The 18,758-nt window shown below is 45.5% G+C and overlaps 1 protein-coding gene across 1 annotated transcript in view; it reads right to left on the reverse strand.

Annotated features, from left to right (window-relative positions):
* Positions 1-1,238: 1,238 nt before the first annotated feature.
* Positions 1,239-18,758, reverse strand: part of Mccc1 (methylcrotonyl-CoA carboxylase subunit 1) — a 47,835-nt gene continuing 30,315 nt past the window's right edge. Inside the window, exons 12-19 of the mRNA XM_041659494.1 lie at positions 18,303-18,412; positions 16,005-16,221; positions 13,545-13,631; positions 9,270-9,319; positions 5,898-6,035; positions 4,416-4,523; positions 2,277-2,348; positions 1,239-1,559 (exon numbers count right to left, since the gene is read on the reverse strand). Of these exons, the coding sequence (XP_041515428.1) occupies positions 1,446-1,559; positions 2,277-2,348; positions 4,416-4,523; positions 5,898-6,035; positions 9,270-9,319; positions 13,545-13,631; positions 16,005-16,221; positions 18,303-18,412 (896 nt within the window). The 3' untranslated portion in view covers positions 1,239-1,445. The remainder of the gene's footprint in view (positions 1,560-2,276; positions 2,349-4,415; positions 4,524-5,897; positions 6,036-9,269; positions 9,320-13,544; positions 13,632-16,004; positions 16,222-18,302; positions 18,413-18,758) is intronic.

Genomic DNA, 18,758 nt, shown 5'->3' on the forward strand with positions numbered 1-18,758 from the left:
CAGGACAGCTCAGAAAGCTGGCATTTTAAAATGGCATGGCTTTTTCCCTGCTACAGCTGAAAACCAAAAAGCATGCAGTCAGCTTTTCATCAACATCATTTAAGTGTTTCATGGCAGGACCTTTTAAAAGAGCTGCAAGGTTTTGCAACTAAAGCTGAGTCAGGAAGCCTCTATTAAATGAGAGTGCTTGCCTCTAGCAAGCAGAGCCCACCCGAGAAAGTGCTTAACTCTATTATTTTATGTCTAGAATTACTTCCCATCTCTCAGGCTTTATGTGGATGCAGTTGTCCATGTGGGTGCCATTTGTTGACTAAGTTTGTTGTAAGGAGAGGCCCACTTGTGCCTCTGAGCTGCTTGGAAGGCTGCTGGTTTGTCCCAGCTGCCCAGCTAGCTTAGCCTCGAAATAACCACACAGAAATTATATTAATTAAATCACTGCTTGGCCCATTATCTCTAGCCTCTTACTGGCTAACTCTCACATCTTGATTTAACCCATTTCTATTAATCTGTATGTCGCCACATGGCAGTGGCTTACCAGAAAAGATTCTAACCAGTGTTCATCTCAGGTGGAGGATCCATGGCGTCTCTCACTCTGCTTTCTTCTTCCCAGCATTCAGTTCTGTCTTCCCCGCCTACCTAAGTTCTGCCCTATCAAAAAGCCAAGGCAGTTTCTTTATTCTTTAACCAATGAAAGCAACACATAAACAGAAGGACCTCCTACCCCAGGTAGAAGGCTATGGTGGACAGTTTTGCACACAGGATCAATATACTGCACAGGAAACAAAAATTCCTTTGAGCCTCACTCCCTACACCCCCCCCCCCCAAAGGGGAATCTCAAGATGGGGGATGAGTGCCATTTTCCTTGAGTCGAAGGCTAAGGTCCTTGACCTGGCTGTGCCCAGGTCAACAACACACATTTAGTCAAGACTTTCACTCACTCGGGGTTCCCCAGGCTCCCCACAAATACAATAAAGGCAGATGATTCTAAAGAGAAATGTTCCAAACACAAGGTCTAGAAACAAATAATGCTCATGTCTTAAATTACTCATTACCCTTGGTTGAGTTCAGCTCGGGACCCTGCCTCTGAAGGACGTTTCTGTGTTTTAATCAGGATAACTGGAAAGCCATTCATTTCCATGGCATTTCCTTCTGACTCCTCTTTAGATCAAGCTGCCCTCTACCCCATTCTTAAAAGAGTAAACATGTAAGATTTAAGGCAAACATTAGTTCCCAAAATTAAAAAAAAAAATGCAGCTCAGTTTTATTTCTAAGAAACCTTTTGAGATAACTTGTGAGTACGAAAGGTCTTTCATCCAATCCCATCATCTTATTTAATAAAGCTCCTCTTTCCGGGATTTAGATTGAAGAGGCACTTGCTGTATCCAGGCAGCTAAGACGCTGTGCAGCCGGCTCTCTGTGATGGACACAGTTCATTATGGCATGTCTTAGTCTGATTCCTCCTCCTCGAACTCCACTAATGGTGCATGTCTGTTGGCCTGGGCCCCTTCTTTGAAGAACACCTTTCTTATTTTGCCGTCCTTTGGAGCTTTTATGGTATGCTGTAGAGACACAAAAAGCCATGGTAGTCATGTCAGCGGGGGCCAGGAGAGGGAGAAAAAAAATGAAAACACAGCTAATACCTTCAATGCTGTGTCGTTTCTCAGTTTGTTTATACACACCCCATCCACAGAGAAAATGGAAACACTTTTACGATTGCGCAGTAACACCATCAAGGATGTGACCCAGAATCTCTGGTCTAATGAGCAATCTCAACCAGGCGGTACACAACACTTTCATGTGAGAAGCTTACATGAAGTACTAGGACTTGGGGTGCCAGTGAGTGTACCCCACCAGCTGCAGAGCTCTGGGATCAATCCCAGCACTTCAACTAGGCCTTCCTGCTGGAGGTCCCAGTTCAATTTGTCTCCAGAAGCAGGTCTATAAAGCTTCCAGAGTGAATGTAGTATTTGCCTAGGGCCAGGAGCTGCTGGCCTACAGTCTAACCAACACTTGTCACTGTAATTCAACTCCGAGGAAAGAGCGACAGGGAGTGTTCAGTGAGGATACTTCAGTAAGTTTACAAAGGCAGGGAGGGCTTCACAAGACAAAAATGTATTTACCAGAAAGATGGTTGCTTTAGCTTCTTGAGATTAATACTTAGCCAGTTCCTGACGCTTAGTATTTAAAATATTATTACCAATCAAATAAAGCAAAGAACATGTAGGCCAGGCTGCTCTCAAGGCTTACTCAGCACCTGGACTTGGGATTCCACCTACCTCCATCTTCATGGCGATCATAACCATCAGAGAGTCTCCGGCTGTTACTCTGTCTCCAGCTTTCACGAACACCTAGAGATTAAGGGATGCATTAGAAAGCAGGTCCTTCTTGCTCTCCAGAATTGGTATGTAAACAAATGGAACAGAAGCACATGCCTACATGTCTGTTTGCCAAGGGCAGATGTAGCAGGTAAACTGGAGACCACCAGGTCCACCCAGCATTGCTAGTGCTGTTGACTGCGTATGCTTAGTCTCTTGGTTATGACCTAGCTTTGTCTGATTCAGATGAATGGGTTTTACATAAGTTGGTGCTGTTGTTTTGTTTTTCATAAATATGATCAGGACAGACCTGGATGTCTGATACAGGAAAACGCACACATAAATGACACAAGCAAAGACGGATACCTGTAAATGTCTCCTAGGAGAGGATGAGGCTCTTGACCACTTCTCTAGTTTGTGTTACAAATGTGTAAATAGTTCTCACAACACCAAAAGATAACCCTCTCTCCAGTTCTACAAGACTAATGAGTGTGTATAGGCCAAGTGCTCCTTAGTTAATAGTTACCAAACAGTCTATAAAGGCATCGCCGGGAGAGTTAGATCTCACAGTCATAGGCAACAAGCATCTCTGGATGCTCCAAAGATCACCCAGTCATTGGTGACACTTCTTCAGTACAGCCTCCCAAAGCCACTGGCATCCCTCACTGTGGGAGGCTTGAGTGAACTGAGATTGATCTAAGTCAGCTCACACAGTGGAAAACAGTGGGAGACTAAATAACTATTTTCTTTCTTTCTCTCTCTCTCTCTCTCTCTCTCTCTCTCTCTCTCTCTCTCGGGTTTCTCAAGGGTGATTAATTAGGTCAGTGGGGGTCTGTACCCTCACAGAGAAAGCCCAAGAGAGGTCCTGTGCCCTTCAACCATGTGGGGTCACTGGGAGGAGATGGTGTGTCCACTGCAACACCAAGAAGCAGGCTTTTCACCAGCCAGTGATCTGAGATTTTCCCAACCTCCAGAACCTTGAAGAATAAACTTATATAGTTTCAATTCCTCAGAGTAGGGAAGTCAAGTGGGCTAAGAGAGCGAATGCCCCTGCACTATGCTTAGACTGCTCGGACCACGTGGTTTGCTGGCTGTGGAGGTGTGTGCTTATGCAAGACCAGTGCTCCAAGTCTGAGCGCAGCCCGGCTACATAATGAAACCCTGTCTCAAAACCACAAAACAGCTTCCTCTCCAAGCTGTACCCCACCCTGAGCCACGTGGATTCCCCCAATACCAGCCTTCCAAACTCATTGTAACACATAGGCGAAATGTCATTATTTCAAGACAAAACTGTATGATGTTAAACTTCACATTACAACACCGACTTTAGATAATCTTTGGTGAACACTCCATTTTCATTCTTAAAACTACATTCCGAGTTGGGTGAGGTGGCACCTGAGAAGGACCACCTTGGCCCAGGAGTTCAAGAGCAGCCTGGGACACGCGACACTGAAGAGGAAAAATGCGCTTTAATTCACCCTCCTACCTAGCTCTCTTTCTTCTCCTTAGCCCTGGAGATTGGAGCCAAGTACGGCACCGGCTCTGCCGCTGAGCTATACTCTCCAGTCAGCATTAACTGCACTTCTGTTGTGACAGAGTCCTGCTATGTTTGCTGTGTAGGCTGGGCTCAAATTCAGGTGACCCTTATGCCTCAATTTGCCGTGGCCGATACCCTCTCCTGGCCTCTGTGAGCACTATACACACGTAGGGCACAGACATGCATGCACCCCCACACATAAACAAAATTAAAATTAGGAAACAAATTAACAACCCTCCCCCAGAAGTTGTGGGGTGGAGCTTGGGTATAGAGTTCTCAACATGTCTGAGGCTCTAGATTTAAACTCAGGCCCATACATGTAGCACACACATGTACACACACCCCAGAACAAAGCCACAGTAATCTTTATCAAAAAAACAGGTACTTGTATGTACACTGACAGTTGAACCACTACACTTCAGTCTTCTTACTTTCTTTAAGTGAGTGCTTTCCAAAAGCAAAATTTAGGAGGGTAAAGAATAGAGAAAGAAAGGAAACACCAAACTCCAAACCATTTACTAGCCGTTTCTGGCATCATTGTATCAGTGTCCCCTGATTATTACCTTTTCAATGGTTCCGGTCATAGGAGCGATGGCACCTCCCTGAGTTCCTTCCGAGCTCACTGAAGACAAGTACTTGGGTACTGGAATGCCAATTTCAATGCTGCCTTCCTATACAAAACAATGAACATAGAATCAAGGTCTCATCTCTTTATTTTTACAAGTACACCTGAGGGATCAACAGCTTTCAAGCTATTAGTGAGAATTAGGTGCCATCAACACCCGGTTCTAATGAAGCCTGGTGACCTAAGGCCACTAAGCCTCACTCAGTCTCATCTCCTATGACACAGAGGTAATGGTACAGATGCCTAACCAGGGACTGAGAATTAAAGGACAGGACTATAGATGACAGGATGGATACTTCTAGAAGTGATTTTTAGTAGCATCCTTACCATAGGGAAGATACTCTACAGTAAGAACTAAAGCCATTTCACCATGAACATTGTAGTCTTGATATGGCCCCATCTCTGATAGACAGTCTACTCTCCATCTTGATGTGGCCCCATCTCATCTCTGATGATGGAGAGTCTACTGTCCATGGCCCAATCTCTCTGACGGACAGTCTACTGTCCATGGCCTCATCTCTCTGACGGACAGTCTACTGTCCATGGCCCCATCTCTCTGACGGACAGTCTACTGTCCATGGCCCCATCTCTCTGACGGACAGTCTACTGTCCATGGCCCCATCTCTCTGACGGACAGTCTACTGTCCATGGCCCCATCTCTCTGACGGACAGTCTACTGTCCATCTTGATGTGGCCCCATGTCTCTGATGATGGACAGTCTACTCTCCATCTTGATGTGGCCCCATCTCTGATGGACAGTCTACTCTCCATGGCCCCATCTCTCTGACGGAGAGTCTACTCTCCATCTTGATGTGGCCCCATCTCTGACGGAGAGTCTACTCTCCATTGCCCAGAAGCTGACACTGGTCATCAGGCTCTACACCGAAGCCAAGCCAAGCTTGCTCTGGCTCTCTTCTGAATGCCAAGTCATCACCACTAACCCATTCGCTTCCCTATAACCAGAAGCATCTGGTCCAGACTGCTTTCCCAGTGGTCACCTCTCCCCCACCCCAGATTCCAAGTGTCAGGGGGACGAGTCCGGGTAAAGTATGAGAAAATGCCAGCACTGAGGGCAGAGCCTCTCAAGGAGAGTGCAAGCTCCATTTCTGAATTCAGAGAAGAAAACTGTCGTGTCTAACAATGAGACTCTGTGAGAACAAAACAGATAAATAGAACTAGAAACGTAGGACTGTGGCAAAGAAATACAGAGGGGGAAACATGATCTCAGTGGTGGACGTGAAATGCTTCTGGTTAATCGAACTCATCCCAACTCTCAGAGGGACATCATCAAACCCAGACATGGTAACCTACACCTAATCCTACATTTGGGAAACTACGGCAGAAGGATTGCCGTGAGTCCTAGCCCAGCTTGGGCTGCAGACTAAAACCTCATCAAAACAAGACAAGAGTGAGACATCACCATGGAAAACAAATAGATGGTGTTGTCCAGGACGATGAACTTGGATTTACTGGCTACTCCGTTAACAGAAGACCTCAAGTAGGTGCAGCCTCCCTCACTGCCAAGATCACCAAGGACGCGGAAGGTCTCATCTCCAATCTGAAAAAAAAAAAGTCTTTAAAATAAATGACTTATGTAGAGTTAATAAAACCACAGTGTCTTTATTATTAGCAGTTTCAAAGGTGTATTTTTCAAGGAACCATGAAGAACCCCACCCGGAGATCCTATGTTATCCATATCAGCATAATGCCACAGAAGAAGTTCATTTAAGAATGGAAGGAGCAGCATAAAAATGTCAAATAAAAGTACACAGCAAAGGGCTGCAGAGATGGCTTAGCAGTGCCGAGAGCGCGCAGCTCTCACGGGACCTGAGCTCGGTTCCCTGCACCAACGTCATCAGCTCAGTTTCCTAACTCCAGCTCCAGGGGCTCTGATGCCCTCTTCTGTTCTTTCCAGGTAACTTCACCCAGATGCACATACCCCTATCCTCTCTCTATATATATAATTCAAAATACAAATAAATAAGTAGAAACCAAACAAAATTATCCAATTCCCCTGGCTATATTACATGCTGGGATTCATTTCTGAGCTCTTAAGTTAACGCAGTTTTCCTGTGCCAAGGTCAGCAGTGACAGAAAGCGGAGCTGGACCGCAGAGAGGGCATTCCTCCACACAAGGCTGACTCCACGGGTTTGGGCTGTCAGGTGAAAGGACAGGAACTGGTTACAGTTGTCCTGCTCGCAGAGGCTGTGTCAGAAGAGAACTTAGGTCTCAAGGCAGCTGGCAAAGGGATACATTTTCCTGTTTCCAAGAGTGTTCTCTTGAATTACACGCAAGAGAAAACTTCCCTCACACACAGAAAATCCATGTTTTCCTCTTCAATTCCTATCATATTAGAATAGAGTCAGTCTATTCTTTGTGAATATGCTATTTGGGCTAAAGTGAAGTAGGTCACATGGGAGAATTTGTATTAATTCTCATCTCCCTGAAGTTAAACATGACATTTACTCCACCCTGCAAGCTACTAAAACAGCTATTTAAATATCTGTGAAATCTCAGGGTATAAAAGTTTTGTCTAAAAATTCACAAATGTACATTTATTCCCATAAACCAACTGGACAACTGTCAATTTACTAATCAAGGAACAAGAAAGGGTCCCAAAGCAGAGGCGCCAATATGAAGGAAGCATGGTGCATGCATCAAAGTGGGTGACTTCCCGCGGCTGGTGCGGAGACAGAGAAAACTGCTGGGTCTCAAAGCGCTGGGAGGTCTAACACATGTAACTGGGAAATCCATTCAGAATTTGAAATCATTCAGTTCTTTTTAAACGTGATACATTTACTGAACTTGTAGCTCAGTGCCAAAATTTTACCACCTTCTTTAGGAGCTAGGCAAGATGGTTTAGTGTACGGTGCCTGATGACCTGAGTTTCATGTCTGATTCCCAGGACTCACAGGAAACAGAGTACCGACTTCTGTGAATTGTCCTCTGAATTCCACATGAGCTCTAGATTCATGAGTGAGACTGACATAAAAGAATAAATAACAGTAAGAACCTTCTTAGCATTTCATTTTGCAAACAGACTTATTTTAATTAAGGGCTAGCCTAAGCTTTACCCTGGAGCGACATGATTTAGATTCTTAGCGTTTTCCAACAGCCATTTAGAGAAACTGCAAAATCAACCTTTTCATAATAGGACCAAGATGCTATCTGCCTTTTAAAGCATTTTCCCCCTCTTGAGTATGGAGCAGAAGTCTCTAGAAGCCATTGGACTTGTGAGAATGTAACACTTCCAATGGTTAATGCATTGAGTACTTGTGTGATATTAGATTTTATATTTTTTGTAGTTTTCCCACAACTCAAAAACAACAACAAAATAACTGCATTAAAATATAGATACACTCGGGAGGCAGAGGCAGGCGGATCTCTGTGAGTTTGAGACCAGCTTGGTCTACAAGTGCTAGTTCCAGGACAGGCTCCAAAACCACAGAGAAACCCTGTCTCGAAAAACCAATATATATATACACTAAAGCCACAGAGAGAAATTTCTCCCAAGAAGACATACCAATGGCCAGCAAGTAACTAAAAAACAAACAAACAAAAAACCAACATCCTTAAGTCATCTAAAAATCAGAGCTTCAACACCTGACCACTTGTACCCATGAGGATGGTTGTTATTAAACAAGATGGGGTGAAAGCCCTGTGGCCAGGGCACAGAAAACGTGGCACTCTGGTGAGAATGCAGAACGCCGCCACTGCTCCAGTTCCCCAAAATGAAAAACAGAATTAGTGCATGATACAGCAACTCTACTTTAGGACATGTATGCAAAAAAACTAAGTGACTTTGCAGAACTACTGCGCAGCCGCTCCTGGTGGGATTTGTGCAACAGCGGCACCTGCACAAGGCCCACATAATCCTGGTCTCTTCAACATTTTGTCATGGATGGAGAGAGGCCCACGAGTTCCCAGGCCTTCCAGGAGAGGAAGAGGAGGAAGAGGGAGGGAGCGATTGGCAGTTAATGGTTGCTGGGAAAGGGGCATCATTTTCTTAAGTGGTGTAAGGAGCAGGGAGTTGCCTGTGGGTGGACAAATAGCTCTCCACCCCTGCTTTCATAAGCAACCCCAACTAACTCAGTGGATTAAAATGAAGCCAGGACAGTTGGAGGGGACTAGTTGGGGAGAAGGAAGTCTTGTGGATGGGGGAGGAATAAGAGAGGGCAATGGAAGAGGTGTTCACAATACATTGTATTTATGATAGAAATTGTCAAAAAATAGAGGACCGAGATAGGGGAGTTTCGGTTTGATCTGTTGATGGGTGGTAGCTATGGTTCCACAACAACACGAAGGTATCTGTGCCACTACACTGTCACCTAATTTTCTTAAGTTTTCTAATAGTTCTTTGCACATCTGACCTATCAATAATTTTTAAGTGTGTATAGGATTTCTAAGCCCAAAAATCCAAGTGCTGCTATTTTGGTGAAATGTGTGCACATACCTGAGGGGCTTATGAGCTGTTTAGTTCAAGGCTATTCTTCTATTTTTGGTTGTGAGCCTAGCCTTTACCAGCTGAGGCATCTCTCCAGCTCCAAGGCTTTTTTTTTTTTTTTGCTAGGTTTTTATGCTTAAGGAAATCATAGCCAAACCTAGTAAACAAGCTGGAAACAATACAGGGTGAGTGCCTCAAACTGCTCTGAAATAAAAGCACATGACATTCTCAATACAGTCACAATGGTCAAAGGCTTAAGGGGAATTTGAGAATGAAAATCAACCCTACTTAGAACGACAAAGATAGGCTTTGGCTCTGAGCTACAGACCAGAACCAACAAGGCTTACCTGCATGTCATATGACCCATCACGGTTATACGTCACAGCTATGACTGTATCTTTATGGAACAAGGAAGAAATTGAAGAAAAAAAAAGACATTATGTAAACAATGGAGATGAGAACATTCTCCCTCTCAGCTCTAAGTTACTTAGCTAGTCCAAGAAAAGGCAACATCTTAACTCCAGGGGATACAATGTTTTTCTTAGCAAAGTCTCTGATTGGGTTCAGCACAGGCGGACTGGCAAACCTTTCTCTTTTGAAAATGGACTTTGAATATTTGACATATTTTCACCTGCACACAAAAAGCTGCAGTGATAGTCAGAAAATGCCGTCAACCAGCATCAGACCAGAGAAGGTCTGCTTTGAGACCCACATCTCCCATCTGACTACCTCTGTGGTCTTGACTCAGCTACTCTCTCATTGTTCCTTCACGGTCCGCCACTGAGTATGGGAATGCTAGCAACGACTAAGTAAAGGGGAAAGGGCTTTAAAACTGCACCAGACCATAAGAATGTAAGGAATTATTCAAGGTGTACATGAATATGGGATTGGGTGAAGACCATTCTCCAAGTTGGAAATCAGTTTTATGTGGGTGTTTTGGTGCAGTATCTACAAGGCTCTGGGTTCAATTCCCAGCAACAAGCATTTTTGTGATCAGAGCTGTACACATTAACACCATTTCATGGACCGGGTGTCCTGGCCATCATAGGATGCTGCCAACTTGGGTGTTTTCATCTTGATGTCCTCCAGGACCCTGATCAGTTATGCCCAGCTGGGTCCCGTTGGCACTGAAATGAACGTCTTTGTTCCAGCACTGTCCCTCCCGACTCATAAGCTCCAGACGGGCACAGCTGATCTGTCATCCGGTGTGATGCTTTTCACCCTCGCCTTATGCTATCCCTTCTATGTCCAGTGGGCAGCACTTGGCTGTCAAGTTCTTTCCTTCCAGAATCTGTCCGGAGTCTCGTCCCTGCCTTCCTGATACTCTTCTTGACCCAGGCTGACTGGCTCTGAGGGCCACTTGGGGCCCTTCCTGCTTCCCTTCTCAACCCTCTCATTTCCATATTCAAGTTACTTTCCTGGTAATTTGCAATTACCAGGAATTTTGAATTACAAAAATAATTCAAGCCAGAGTTAGACTCCACACACTGAGGAATGTATGCTAATATCACACTACACCCTGCTAAATTGCCATGCCTTATTAAATGTGTAACAAGCTGTTTAAGGTTCTATGGTAGGAAACAAAATAACTGGGGCAGGGAAAAACAATTCACTCTGTGAAATTATAATCAAACCTTTACTATAATTCTACTTGCATCTATGACACTTAAACACTTTGAATGTTTTGTAATGGGAAGAAAATTGATCTGTTGTAATTGGAGGTATTTTCTTTAAAAAATTTAAATTCATAATATGTAAGGTCCAAAGCTCTCAGCTTTGTTTTCTTCCTGTGTGTGTGGCTCAGCTCTGAGCAAAGGGGAAAATGGTCCAGTTGATATTTCCAGATGCCTCTTGGCTCAGGGATGCTCCTTCCCCATACTCCTATTTACAGCAGGTTCACAGTCCTTGGGGAGCGTCTTTTTAGGTCTCTGAACTCACTCTTTTGAACATAAATAGACTTCTACTATAAACTATAAAACACTTATGATTCTCTCTTTACCCCAATTTATGAGAAACTTTTCTCTCAAAAAAAAAAAAAAGCCCCAAACGAACAACAACAACAACAAAACACTAAAAAACTGAAACTGCTCACCAAAACACTAAGGCCTCCACCTTCAAGTGCTCCAACACCCATATTATATACACTCCTAATAGCAAAATCTTACACACATACGCATGGACATGAACACACACACACACATGCTGGGTGGGTAAAAATTCTCCATCCTATATATTATAAACATGCCTTACATTTTTTAAAGAAAATGCCTCCAATTACAACAGATCAATTTTCTTCCCATTACAAAACATTCAAAGTGTTTAAGTGTCATAGATGCAAGTAGAATTATAGTAAAGGTTTGATTATAATTTCACAGAGTGAATTGTTATTCCCTGCCCCAGTTATTTTGTTTCCTACCATAGAATCTTAAACAGCTTGTTACACATTTAATAAGGCATGGCAATTTAGCAGGGTGTAGCGTTACATAAGTACGCATTCCTCAGGATGTGGGGTCGAACCCTGGCTTGAATTATTTTTCTATGACCTTTGGAAAATTACTGATTTCCGAGCTTTGCCCTTGGCCAAGAAAGACTAGTTGCTGATAATAAAGGTGGCATTGATAATAGCAAGAATCTTATTGGCCTGTTCTGAAAAATGCAAATGAGATAGTCTCTGGGAAATGTGTAACACTGTATCTGAGAACATTCAATAAATTTGAGCTATTATTATTACTACTGAGAACCAACATGGGGTTCTGTGGAACACGGCCAATAGCAACAAGATAATATATAAAAATTCAAGTCATGAACAAAACTATTGAAACACTTGCTCATTTTCATTAAGAAAACTGAAAACTGGTTTTCCTTTAGACTTGTAAGTATGTTGGGGCTTCCTGCCTGGCATACTCTCCTAGTCACTGCTCATCAGCAGTTTCTGAAGACTCCTGAGAACACTTGCAGTGAACTGCCGTCGGAATCAGACTGTCTTTGTGGAACAGCAATCATGCTGGCTTTCCAGTTACATACTTACTCATTTGTAACTTAAAACATTTTTAATTTGAATAAAACTCAGCACGATTCAAAATACCCCTCAGTGGTTTAATGAAGACCCACGCCAAATAGCACAGTTGCATCTTCTGAGTTACAGTAGACCATGGGATTTGTCTGTTTAATTTAGTTTGCAAAGGCCACTGCAATTTTTCTGACGGCTGCATGCATTCAGCATGCAGGAGTTGCTAATAAGACATGCTCAGATTCTGGAGGCTGCTTTACAGGGTGATATGAGTTACCCCGCCCAGGACGCACAGGCAACCAGTTATGCTACGGAGTAGAGGCGTGCCTGCAAACTTCCTTTGTGGAGGCTGGAGATCAGCCAGTGTGGTTCTAGCAGCATCCATCTAGGCTGAGGGTGGCATGATACCACAATGCAGTCACTCTGTTTCCCACACAATAGTGAGGGCTGTGATATCTAGAGTCAAAAGGTCATGCTCTACTCAGAGAAGACTACTGGACTGTGGGCAGGGAGCTACTCCAACTAGAAGGCCTGCTTTTTCAGCGAGCTGCCATAGCTCATGGCTATCTCACGTCCTCTATCTAGCCTACTTCGCCTACCCTGGCTTCTCATGCTGACTATCCTGTAGCAGAAGGGACGGTCACTGGCTGTTACAGGATTATGACCCTCTGTATCCTGCCTGGTCATGATTTATTAACCACTTTCTGCCTTAGGAGCCACCAGCTTCTAACTTTAAAGTGAGCTAGTCTTTACTTTGAGTCTTCCCTAAGTAGTACAGTTAAAAAATTAAAAACAAAAACAAAACTACCCAAATAAAAAGTATCTCGAAAAACCAAAAAAAAAAAAAAAAAAGAAAGAAAAACCATGGAGTCGGTATCAAAAGAGCGGGCATCTTAATACCGTGCCCTGGCTGGCTTTCCCAGCTTTAGCTTCAGCATCCGAACATGAGCAGTGACACCTTAGTTCCTTATTAATTGCTGTGAAGACAGGCGCTCATGTGATGAGACACACACTAAGTGACAGCTCTGGCGACCGATTCCACGTGGATCTCAAGGCATGGCCTGAGCAATGGGTGACCACTGTTTTCTTATCTAAAAGCAGTATTCTTAGAGTAGAAAACCTGCAAGCAATGCAGAGAACAAAGAGCCAAGGAGAAAGGCCTTGCCCCGGGCTCCTCAGAACCCATGCCTGAGGCCATGCCCCGGGCTCCTCAGAACCCGTGCCTGAGGCCATGCCCCGGGCTCCTCAGAACCCATGCCTCAGGTCATGCCCCGGGCTCCTCAGAACCCGTGCCTGAGGCCATGCCCCGGGCTCCTCAGAACCCATGCCTGAGGCTTTGCCCCGGGCTCCTCAGAACCCGTGCCTCAGGCCATGCCCCGGGCTCCTCAGAATACTTTGTCATATTCTGCTTCAGTTGTTTGCTAAGTATGTCTTACAGAATATTTTCAGAACACTTAACAGCACAGAAATGAGGAGAAAATGTACACCATTAACCAGTGACCCTGAGCCAATCAACTCCAAGAGCTGACTGAGCGTGACCAGGCTGGAGGCGGTTTTGGTTTAAGGTGCTGTGTTTCTACACTGCATTCTCTCGTGATGGAACGCTACTCACCAGTTTTACCGGCTCTCAGAGTCATGTTTCTGGTGTAAGAGATATTCAGTCTTCTCCCACTGCTGAATGAAAACGGAGAGAATTGATCTAGAAAAAATTTAAAACGCAACAACAAAATTACAAGTATCGAGCCCCCAAAAATGCATACTCTACAAAAGCGAAGATAAACCCTGGGTCCTCAATTGGCAGCTCAGCTCTTGACTATTTTAAATTTAAGGAAGATACCCTGATTTATAGCTCAGGGACTTACTATGAAAAGTCCCAGCTTCTGTGGGTGAATCTGAGTGTCTGTAAGCCAGCCCTCGCCCTGCCCCGGTCTCTACCCGTGCTCTGGGTCTCCGTGTCACTGGCCCAGCACTATGTGCTGAGGTGGACTTGCTCTGCTGGACACACCCAGAGGCTGGAACTTAACTGAAGCCTTCTAGCGTGGAGCCTGCGACTGCAACACTTATAAATTTAAAGAGTAAGGGAACAAAGTGGAAACAGAGCAAACAAATCTAAAGATACAGTTGTATTCTTTAAGCTTTCAATACAATGATCTTGAAAAAAACAATCTAAAATCAAAGATGCTAACAACAATACTACAGTAGGCAGGAACATAGAATGACCCTGGGGCTAAAGAAATGTCTTAGTGGTTAACAGCAGCTGCTGCTCTTCCACAGGGCCCAGGCTTGATTCCCAGATAAAGGGAGGTTTACATCCATTAAGTCTGGTCCTAGGGTATCTGATGCCCTCTTCTGGCCCTGATGAGTACTGCATGCATATGGAGCACAGACCCAGATACAGGCAAAACACCCATATACATAAAACACAAATAAACTAAACACAAACATTTAATATAATAATTCTAACAATAAAAGACAAATAGACTTAAAATTATGTTTAATCTGCCATGCGGTAGTGGCGCCGCACACCTTTAATCTCAGCATTCGGGAGGCAGAGGCAGGTGGATCTGAGTTTGAGGCCAGTCTGTCCTGTTCCTTTAAGAGACAAGCCCCGCCCACTCCCCTCCCCTTCCCCCAAGGCAAGCAGATCTTCCTTCTGCTTCCTTTCATCTCTCCCGAAGAGGTACCTTCTCTCCTCTCCTCTCCCCTCATCTGTTTCTCTCTCTCTCTCTCCCCCCCTTCTCCCTCCCTCTCTCCTTTCCCCTTCCCTTCTATAACCAACTAAGTAAATACCCACTTTCTCTGCATGGTGTGACTATGGGTCTCTGTCTCTCACCCGCTCCTCATGGGACTGGCTGACCCTCCTAGGTCTATCACCAACTTCACGGCTAGCCCCTCCTGGCTCCTTGCCTGCTGCTGCCCCTTGGGGAATGGTACTGTTTTATTTTTACCATTATAATTACGTTTAATTCAATGTTTAACATCCTGAGTAAATACTGGGGTTGGGGGGAGGCAAGTTTGAGAATGCAGACTTTGTATTACTTTTTTGGTGGGGGGAACCTTTCAATGGAGAGCTGACTGAGGCTATAATATGCTGGCCTGTGAGGTAAGCAGTTGCCAGGAAGAAGTTGGGCAAGCACCTACAGCATGCTGGAGGAAGAAAGCCTGTGTGGTAACCAGAACAGACCCTTCCACAGTGCATTCTCTGACAGCCTCAAGGACCCAAATCTCTATCCGGACAGAAAATGAATTACAGGACAGAGGAAAAAAAACAGTAATGAAACATGGCTAGCAGAAAGGACTCTGAGTCTCTTGTGGCCTAGACGCCGGGCAACAAGGGCAGTGCTATAGGTGCGGCGGGCACACGGGCACTGCCATAGGTGCGGCGGGCACACGGGCACTGCCGTAGGTGAGGCGGGCACACGGGCACTGCCGTACATATGGTGGGCACACGGGCACTGCCGTACATATGGTGGGCACCCGGGCACTGCCGTAGGTGCGGTGGGCACACGGGCACTGCCGTAGGTACTGTGGGCACACGGGCACTGCCGTAGGTGCGGTGGGCACACGGGCACTGCCGTAGGTGCGGTGGGCACACGGGCACTGCCGTAGGTGCGGTGGGCACACGGGCACTGCCGTAGGTGCGGTGGGCACACGGGCACTGCCGTAGGTGCGGTGGGCACACGGGCACTGCCGTAGGTGCGGTGGGCACACAGGTACTGCTGCAGGTACGGTAGGCACATGGGTACTGCTGTAGGTGCGGTGGGCACAATGACGCAAGCCACAAGGGGTGGTGGATGCGTAAAGTCACCAGGGCTCACAATAGACAGAAAGAACTGGCATTTGGTACCAGTTTCCACAGTGTTAAACGGGCATTAGTTGAGCTACATCCACTGCACTCAACAGTGCTTATGTGTGCACTTGGGGTATATGGAGAGTTCTTTTCCACACTGAAAAACATCTGCAGTAATTGGATCACTCACTGGCAGCAGAAAAGGCAAGAATGAAACACAGAAAGAGAAGCACGTGCCTGCTGGTTCAGAGGACACAGGGAGGGAAGAGGTGTGCTCTGTACCTTGGGTGTGCAGTTTGAAAGCGCTGGTCATAGCTTTCTCTTTGAGGATGAGCCCCAGAGCTGCCTGGCACACGGCCTCGTTGGCTATGACGCTGTGAGTGGGCAGCAGTGTCTTGTGGTGTTGAGGGATGAAGTCAGTGTGTACATTTCCAGCTTCGAACTCTGGGTGGCCAGACAGCCGGAGCAGGAAGTCCACATTGGTGCGCAAGCCGACAATCTAGGGAGAGAAGCAAACCCGGGTCCTGCTGAATATAGAAAGCAACATATTCAGAAAAGCATCTGCTCGGTGACCCAATAAGGTGTCACTGTCCCCAGATTTATCACTGCACATCTGGACTCACACTTCAAAATCCAACTAAAGAAGAGAAACAAGATGTAGGACGTGGTGCAGCAGGGGTGTCTGATTGGCTCGGGTTAAACATTTAACTGACTCAGGTTAGGAAAATGATGAATGTTTTAAAACAGACACGAAATGCATTTTCAAGAGATGGGAGTTGTTGTTTTGAACATTCCACAGAATAGGATGACTACAAATTCAGGCGCGAGTGTGTACTGGAGGGGAAACTAGAATAATAGTCTGGAAAGAGCTTCCTTCCAGTACTAAATTCAAAGTTTACTCATGGGTATAAAAATTTATAAAAAGGAATAACAGCAACCCTAGTTTACCGCTTCTCAACAACAAACAAACAAACACCCAGATACATAAAGGGACTAAAGAAAAAGGTAACCATGGCTCTGGGTCCATGAATGCATTCCCTCAATCATCCATTCCTTATTTCTTTTACTGAGCAGTTTTAGGTGCCAGGATCTGACACAGGCTCTGGGGACAGGGAGAGGCAAAACAGATGCAGCCCCTGCCTTTAAAGGCTGTGTCAGAGACTGAGGCTGGCCAAGATGACAGAGAACATCAAAGTGTCCTTTTCTAAATGGGACAACTAGAAATAGAGTCAGGAAGTAAGCAGGGCTGAGGAGTCAGCAGATAAAGACGCTATACAGAGGAGGTAGGAGCATGTCCCCACATGGGGGCTCTGAAGACATTGCAAGTAGAACCACAGTGCTGAGAACCACAGAAATTGACGCAGGTTAATAACACAATAATTTTAAATCATGTGTTATAAATCCTTCTATGAAGGGAAATTAAGGTGTTTGGGATTTCTGCACCAAGAAAATTAATGTGATGGCAGGACAGGGAGAGGGGAAAGAGACGGGGGAGGGAAGAAGCGGAGAGGGGAGGAGAACATGAGGAATTGGAAGTTCAAGTTGGGGGAAGAACAGAGAGGAAGAGCAAGGAAAGAGATATCTTGATAGAGGGAGCCATTATGGGGTTAGTGAGATACCTGGCACTAGGGAAATTCCCCGGGAATTTACAAGGACGACCCCAGCTAAGAATCTAGGCAATAGTGGAGAGGGTGCCTGAACTGGCCTTCCCCTGTCGTCAGACTGATGACTGCCTTAACTGTCAGGATAAAACCTTCATCCAGTACCTGATGGATGCAGATGCAGAGATCCACAGGCCTGGGCCGAGCTCCTGGAGTCCAGTCGTAGAGAGGGAGGAGCGATAATATGAACAAAGGGGTCAAGATTATGAGGGGGAAACCCACAGAAACATCTGACTCTGGACTGACAGCAGGGGAATCAGCATAGGACTGAACTAGACCCTCTGAATGTGGGTGACAGTTGTTTGGCTTGGGCAGTTTGTGGGGCCACTGGCAGTGGAACCAGTTTTGATCTCTATTGTAAACTGGTTTTTTGGAGCCCATTCTCTATTGAAGAATACCTTGCTCAGCCTAGATACAGGGAGGAGGGCCTTGGTCCTGCCTCAAAGTGATATGATCAACTTTGCTGACTCCCCATGGAAGACCTCACTTCCCTCTGAGGAATGGATGGGGAGTGGGGTGGGGGAAAGGTGGAGGGAGGGGAAAAGGGAGGGAGAGGGAACTGCGATTGGTATTTAAAGGAAAAAAGATTGTTTAAAAAGTAAAATAATTTAAAAAGGAAATTAGTGTGATACAGGAAAAAAAACTGTCGAATGGATGAAAACGAAGAATAAATTTTTTTAAGAAAACTGACTGCACTCACTCATACAGCTGGCCGGATTGACGGACAACTATGATTTCACTAGTCTGTGTACTGACGTGAACGGTTTATCTCTGCAATCCTTTCCCTCCTGACTTCAACAAAGTGCACTCAAACCTACACCCGGCCTTGGGGCCTAGCCCCGGGAGGAACTGTTTTGTGTCTGATAACGAGAGCCTCTGGGGACACAAGGGATGTCGGCATTGGCCTCAGCTCACTCACGTTGTACTGATGAAGGCTGTACCTCAGTTTCGACAGGGCCGAAGGGCGATCTTCAGCCCATACCACGAGCTTTGCGATCATGGGGTCATAATGCACCGAGACCTCATCTCCTAGAATCGAGAGACACTGTCACCTGCCAATGTCACAGCCCTGAGGGATGAAGCAGGCAGAGCAGGATGTCCTGCCACTTCAGGCACACGCTCACCAACCCTGAGCGGCAGGTGCCCTAAGCCGTTTTATTTTCCCCCACAAACCAAGGCTTAGATGGACTTAAAAACTTGCCCATCTTGTCCTTAGGATTAGCTGCGGAGAGTACCAGGCTTTATCACGTGATTCAGTGACACCACCTGGTTTTCTCAGGTCTATCTTCCTTTCATTTTTCTCTTTAGAGGTCAAGGCAAAGCCGGACTCCCTCATGTGAAACCTGTTTCCACTCTCAGCTCCCAAGGTAAGAGA

This window comes from Microtus oregoni, unplaced genomic scaffold (genome assembly GCF_018167655.1).
Source record: "Microtus oregoni isolate MIOR12 unplaced genomic scaffold, Mior012 000010F_ref0000083, whole genome shotgun sequence".
NCBI lineage: Eukaryota > Metazoa > Chordata > Mammalia > Rodentia > Cricetidae > Microtus > Microtus oregoni.